Raw genomic sequence first — 7,278 nt, 5'->3', positions numbered from 1 at the left:
CACCCAAATCAGCACATGCATATGGCACATACCGCCATCCATGAGCGATATGTTCCTTCTGTATATGCAGTTTTTGAACCTACCTTTACAGGATCTGTCACGGACAGGGTGCCTTATGAGATTGACAAATACGTTGAGATGGAGAGGGAAGCTAGGCATAAAGAAGAGGAGTTAGTGTTTGAGCAGTTACAAATCTTGAGAAAACAAATGAAGAACCTCCAAGTCACTCGGGGAAGTGAAAGTTGAGACAACGAGGATCGGTGTATCCATCCGGATGTGGATATGCCAGTGGGGTATAAGCCTCTAAAGTTTGATATCTTCGATGGAATGGATGATCCCCACGCACATTTGAGGGCATATTATGACAAGTTATTCGGAGTGGGAAGGAACGAGAAGCTAAGAATGAAGTTATTCATAAGGAGCCTGACGAGAGAAGCACTTGCCTGGTATACTCAACAAGATCCACGAAACTGGAGAACCTGGCAAGATATGGCAGAAGATTTTATGAATCGCTTTCGATTTAACATAGAGATCACTCCTGATAGGTTCGCATTGGTAAACCTGCAGAAAATGCCATCCGAGTCATTCCAAGAATAGGCACGTCGGTGGAGGTCAGAAGTCGCCAGGGAAAAACCTCTGTTGGGCGATAGTGAATTAACCAAGTATTTCACCAGGGCCTAGGAAGAGATATACTTTGAAAATGTAATGAGAATGATTGGATAGAAATTCCCCGAGCTGGTCAAGATGGGAGATTTCTTAGAAGAAGGTATAAAAATCTGGTAAAGAACAATCAATGGTTGCACTGCAAGCGGCCAGCAAGGCAATCCAATTAGGGTCAATCGATAGCGGAAATAAGAAGAAAGAAGAAGTCTCAGCAGTTGTCCCTTACTATCAACCCAACCCGCATCGCGTAAACACTTCCTACTCCATAAACAACCATTAACCACCACCAGCTTACGCTCCCGCCTAAAACACCCAACCATACTACCACCCTCGACCTCAATACAACCCTTCTCGAGCCCAAAATAACCTGAATCCACAATGACCATATGCTCCTGTGCAAACCACTACTTACCAAAACCGACCCACTAATGCACCACATCCTCGTCCCAATTTTGAAGAGAGGTTTTCCAGAAATTATACCCCGATTGCTGAGCCTCTCGACCAATTATTCAAAAGATAGAGAAGAGAAGAATTGATACATCCAGTGAAAGGAAGGGTTCCTGAGTATCCCTCTAAGTATTTTGTTGCAACTAAAAGGTGTGTGTACCATTCAAACGTGCGTGGACATGATACCGAAGATTGTTTTAAGCTAAAAATGATATTGAAACACTGATCAAGAGCGGAGCCATTTAGTGCACTCCGGCTTCGCCCAATGTGAATCAAAACACACTTCCAAATCACCGAAACCAGGGGTCAACATGATCACATTGGACGAATAATATGATGTGAAAGGAACTATTGTCTAAATAGAAAATGCATAAGCCACAAGGATCCTACCTCAAAGGACTCTGATGATCACAGTGCAAGTGAGTCATACGGTGACAATTCAGACTTATCAGTGACAATCTGCCATTGCTATAGGAAATGAAGAGATTCGGGAGTACAAAACTATCTCATGGACAAACCAGCAAAAGCGGAAGGCCAAGATGACAGACTCTGCAGCAGTCCAGGGTATGACTAGGTCAGGGAGATGTTACACCCCTGAAGATGCAAATCGAGGGAATTCGGGAAGAGAGCATATTCAAAGGAGGAACACAACAGACCCAGAAGCCACAGAATTCTGGAAGAGAATGTCGACCAAAGAGTACTCCGTGGAGGAACAGGTGAATGAAACTTAGTCATAAATATCAATCATGGACTTGATAATGAGTTCCGACAGTCATAAGGATGCCCTGATGAAAGTATTAAGTGGGGTAAGTGTGCCAAGCAACACCCCCAGTGAGGCACTGGCCGCAACAATTGGGAAAATGGTCGAAGCAAATATGATCACTTTCAAAAGAGACAAGCTTCATGTCGAACGCGTAAGTCACAACAAAGCTCTTCATATCACTGTCAAATATGGGGACAATGTGGTGTCCCGAGTGCTGGGTGATGGAGGGTCAGGAGTCAACATTTGTCTGCTCTTTACTCTGCGGGAGTTAGGAATCTATTTGAGGCAAGTCATTGGAAAGCCATGTAAGGGTAAGGGCTTTTGATGGTTCGCAGAAGGATGTTATCAACGACAACAACAACAACAACAACAATATCATACCCAGTATAATCCCACGTGTGGGGTCTGGGGATGGTAGTATGTACGCATACCTTACCCCTACCTAGAGAGATAGAGAGGTTATTTCTGATAGACCCTCGGCTCAAGAAAGGTGGAAGAAGAAGAAAGAGGGGGAAGAAAGAAAGAAGGGAGAGAAAATACGATTAGGAAAAAGGAGAGGGAGAAAAAGTATCATCAAATAATAACAATCAGGGAGCAACAATTTCCAGTAAAAAGGGGAGAAAAGTAGCATCAAATATTAACAGTCATGGAGCAACAATTTCCAGTAGCAATTTTCAAAAACAATGGACGTGGTTGCTAAGTACCAGATATGATAACAAACTAGAAGAAAGTATCTTTCAACCAACAACAAGAATATTACTAGTACTACTGGTAAACCTAGGAGAAACTCCCAACTACTTGTCAACCCACCACCTTAATCCTCAACCTCCACACCTTTTGATCTCTAGTACTGTCCTTGGTTAGGTAAAGCACTGACATGTCCTGCCTAATCACCTCTCCCCAATAATTCTTTGGCCTACCCCAGCCCTTCCTCAAGCCCGCCATGGTCAACCTCTCACACCTCCTGACCATGGCATCTATCTCTCTCCTCCTCACATGCCCAAACCATCGCAGCCTCAATTCCCGCAACTTGTCTTCCACGGATGCCACTCCCACCTTGTCCCTAATAACTTTATTCCTAATCTTGTCTTTCCTGGTATGTCCACACATCCATCTTAACATCCTCATTTCAGCTATGCTCATCTTTTGGACATGGGACTTCTTGAAAGGCCAACACTCAGCTTCATACAACATAGCCGGTCTAACCACCACCCTGTAGAATTTGCCCTTTAATCTAGGCAGCACATTCTTATTGCATAAAACCCCCGAAGTTATCCTCCATCTCATCCATCTCACTCTAATGCGGTGAGTAACATCCTTGTCAATCTCCCCGTTGCCTTGGACTATAGACCCAAGATACTTGAAACTATCTCTTTTGGGAATGACTTGAGTATCAATATTTACTTTCACTTCTTCTTCATGCCTGTCATCACTGAACTTTCACTCCAAGTATTCAGCTTTCGACCTACTCAACTTGAAATCTTTGGACTCTAACGTCTGCCTCCAAACTTCCAACATAGCATTAACACCTCCTCACATTTTATCAATGAGTACTATGTCATCAGCAAATAACATACATCATGGCACCATCCCTTGTATGTGTCGTGTCAGCACATCCAATGCTAGGGCAAACAAAAAAGGGCTAAGGGTTGATCCCTGATGCAACACCATCTCCACAAGAAACTGTTCTGAGTCTTCTCCTGTAGTCCTCACTCGAGTCTTAGAACCTTTGTACAAGTCCTTAATTATGCTAATGCACACTACCGGGACTCCGCTAACCTCCAAACAACTCCATAGCACCTCCCTCGGGACTTTGTCATAAGGATGTTATCGGAGAAATTTATTTGGCTCTGCAGATCGGGCCGGTTGAATTTCCTATATTGTTTCAAGTAATGGATATTTCTTCTTCATACAACTTGCTGCTAAGAAGGCCCTGGATACACATGGTAGGGTCCGTCCCGTCGACCCTACAGCAATGCATGAAATTTGAGTGGGGATGTCAGGAGATCATGGTCTATGGCGAATGGGGCCAATCAGCTTATTTGGAGCATGATGTTCCGCTCATTGAAGGGCTAGACGGGGTTGCTTTCCATGCAGTCGAAATCATGCAGAACACTGAAATAGAAGAGACTGAACAAAACTTGGGAATGCAGTCATCGTATAGATCCAAGATGGCTATGAGAGAGAATAAAATATGGATACATAGGAGGAATCAGGTTAAGGGCCAGATTGGACGGGATCACAGAGCCAATTAAACATAATAGGCAGAAAGGAAGGGTCGGCATAGGATATCAGCCTCCAGTGGGGAAAGCTCATACCGGTAGCTCTGGAAAAAGGGTTTTGTGCCAGAGCATGTTTTAGGTACGGGCCAAAGTTCAGCACTAGAAAATGATATCATCGATGGAATGGGAAGGTTGTTCGTGAATATGATTGAAGGGTGCTATGAAGGGACTAACATCAAGACACCGACCATCAGGGATGCCGAACTAGGAAAAGAGCTGTGGAATTGGACCGCCAGTCCATATTTGGTTCGCCGGGAGTCTTGGTAGTGTGGAATTGTAAAAGTTTTCTTTTTGAAAAGTGCACGGTCAATTGAGGCTTGCATCGTGTCTGTACCTTTTTGTCATTTGCCTATTTTGAACGATTAGACGTTCCTATTTTGATGAAATAAAAAGAATATTTTTCTTAAAATATTGCAACTTTATTTACTGTTTCATTTATACTTAGTTTTTCTTTTCAGTAATCAAAACGATAAAAACCCGCATTCCGCGATTGTGATATGTAACGAAACTGTCGAGCGAAACGACCTAGATTACGAGGTGTATGATGAGAGCATGATGCCATACAATCTCCCACAAGAGATCGAATAGTTGGAGAGTCAGAAAAAGCCCAACCTCAAAGAAACAGAAGTGGCCAATCTCGGAAGTGAAGAAGACGTGAAAGAAACCAGAATCAACATTCATCTAGAAGCCGAGCAGAAGGAAAAACTGGTTGAGCTCCTCCGACAATACATCGATGTGTTCGCATGGTCATACGATGACATGCCAGGATTAAGTATTGATATTGACTCGCATCGACTACCCACCGACCCTACTAGACTACCGGTCAAGCAGAAACCCAGAAAATTCAAGCCCGATTTGAGTCTGAGGATAAAGGATTTAGTGACCAAGTAGATAGAGGTGAATGTGGTAAGGGTCACCAATTATCCCAGCTGGTTGGCAAATATCGTCCCAGTACCCAAGAAAGATGGTAAGATTAGGATATGCATGGATTACCAATATCTCAACAAAGCTAGTCCAAAGGACGACTTCCCTTTACCAAATAACCACATCCTCAGCGAAAATTGCGTGAAACATGAACTGCAGTCGTTCGTGGATTATTTCACTGGGTACCACCAGATCTTTATGCATGAGGAAGATGTATAAAAGACAGCCTTCACCACACCTTGGGGAGTTTACTATTATAGAGTCATGTCGTTCGGTTATAAGAACGTCGGTGCCACCTACATGAGGGCCATGACGTCCCTTTTTCACGACATGATTCATAAGGAGATCGAAGTATATGTGTATGACGTCATCATCAAGTCTCAAAAGAGTTCAGAGCACTTGGACGATTTAAGGAAATATTTCGAGCACCTGCGGAGGTACAGCTTAAAATTAAACCTAGCAAAATGCGCAATCGGAGTCCTTGCTGGAAAATTGTTGGGCTTCATCGTAAGCAAAAAAGGGATAGAACTAGACCTATCAAAAATCAAGGCCATTCAGGAATTGCCACCACCCAAGAGTAAGAAGGATGTGATGAGTTTCCTGGGTAGAATGAATTACATCAGTCATTTCTTAGTCCAGTCCACGGCAATTTGTGAACCCATTTTCAAGTTGCTAAAAAAGGATGCTGCCAAAAAATGAACAGAAGAGTGCCAGAGATACTTCGACAGAATTAAGGAGTATTTGTCAAATCCACCAGTGTTGGTTCCCCCCGAGCCCGGGAAGCCATTGTTATTATATATGTTAGTCTTGGATAACGCCTTCGAATGTGTGTTGGGACAGCATGACAAAATTGGAAGAAAGGAGCAGGCCATCTACTACTTAAGTAAGAAGTTCACTCCATGTGAAGCCAAATACACTTTGATAGAACGCACTTGTTGTGCTCTGACTTGGATCGTCCAGAAACTAAGGCATTACATGTCAGCATACACTACGCATCTGATATCTCGGCTCGACCCACTCAAGTACATCTTCTAGAAGCCGATGCCTACCGGAAAGCTAGCTAAATGGCAAATTCTCCTCAGCAAATTTAACATTGTTTACATAACTTAGAAGGCTATCAAGGGGAAAGATTTAGCCAACCACCTCACAGAGAATCCATTGGATGCTGATTACGAGCCACTCACTACCTATTTTCCCTATGAAGAGGTATTATTTGCCGGAGAAGATATTGCAGAGGCATACCCTAGATGGAGAATGTTTTTCGATGGAGCAGCAAACTTTAAAAGAGTGAGAATTGGGGCAGTCCTAATTTCGGAACCCAGACAGCACTATCCAGCATCGGCGAAGATAAGATTCCCTTGTACCAATAATATGGTTGAATACGAAGCGTGCATCCTTGGGATTAGAATAGCAGTCGACATGAACGTCAAAGAACTTTTGGTCATAGGGGATTTTGATCTATTGATACACCAAGTCCAAGGGGAATGGTCCACCAAAAATGTCAAGATCCTTCCATACCTGCACCGCGTAAAAGAGCTATGCAAGAAGTTAGGAGTTGTCGATGCCCTTGCAACTCTATCACCCATGATTCAGCATCCAGAAAAGAACTACATCAACCCTATAGAGGTAGAGATCAGGGATCAATATGCACATTTCTTCCATATAGATGAAGAGCCAAATGGTAAACCATGGTATCACGATATTAGGAGATTCCTTGTAACCAGAGAGTACCCTGAGAATGCTGTTAATAGTCAAAGTGAGCCCTCAGGAGGTTGGCGAATCACTTTTTCCTTAACGGGGAAGTCCTGTATAGGAGGACCCCAAACTTGGGTTTGTTGAGATGTGTAGATGTCGCCGAAGCGACCAGGTTATTAGAAGAAATACATGCAGCAACATGCGGACCCCACATGAACGGGTTCACGTTACCCAAGAAGATCTTAAGAGTCAGATACTTTTGGATGACTATGGAAACTGACAGTATCCGCTATGTACAGAAGTGTCATTAGTGCCAGATTCACAGGGATTTCATCCGGGTTCCGCCGAATGAGTTAAATGTGATGGGTTCACCCTGGTCGTTCGCTGCTTGGGGCATGGACGTGATTGGACCTATAGAACTAGTTGCGTCAAATGGGCACCGCTTCATCTTGGTAGCCATCGACTACTTCACTAAATGGGTCGAAGCATCCACCTACAAGGTCG

At 43.6% G+C, this 7,278-nt stretch overlaps 1 protein-coding gene across 1 annotated transcript; it reads right to left on the bottom strand.

Annotated features, from left to right (window-relative positions):
- Positions 1-2,674: 2,674 nt before the first annotated feature.
- On the bottom strand, positions 2,675-3,067 carry LOC138902667 (uncharacterized). The gene has a single exon (XM_070190555.1). It carries the CDS (start codon positions 3,065-3,067, stop codon positions 2,675-2,677), a length of 393 nt encoding a protein of 130 aa, XP_070046656.1.
- Positions 3,068-7,278: the final 4,211 nt, after the last annotated feature.

Source organism: Nicotiana tomentosiformis, chromosome 12, assembly GCF_000390325.3.
Source record: "Nicotiana tomentosiformis chromosome 12, ASM39032v3, whole genome shotgun sequence".
NCBI lineage: Eukaryota > Viridiplantae > Streptophyta > Magnoliopsida > Solanales > Solanaceae > Nicotiana > Nicotiana tomentosiformis.
Note: the sequence above shows the minus strand (reverse complement) of the source record. Positions and strands in the feature narration are given on the sequence as shown.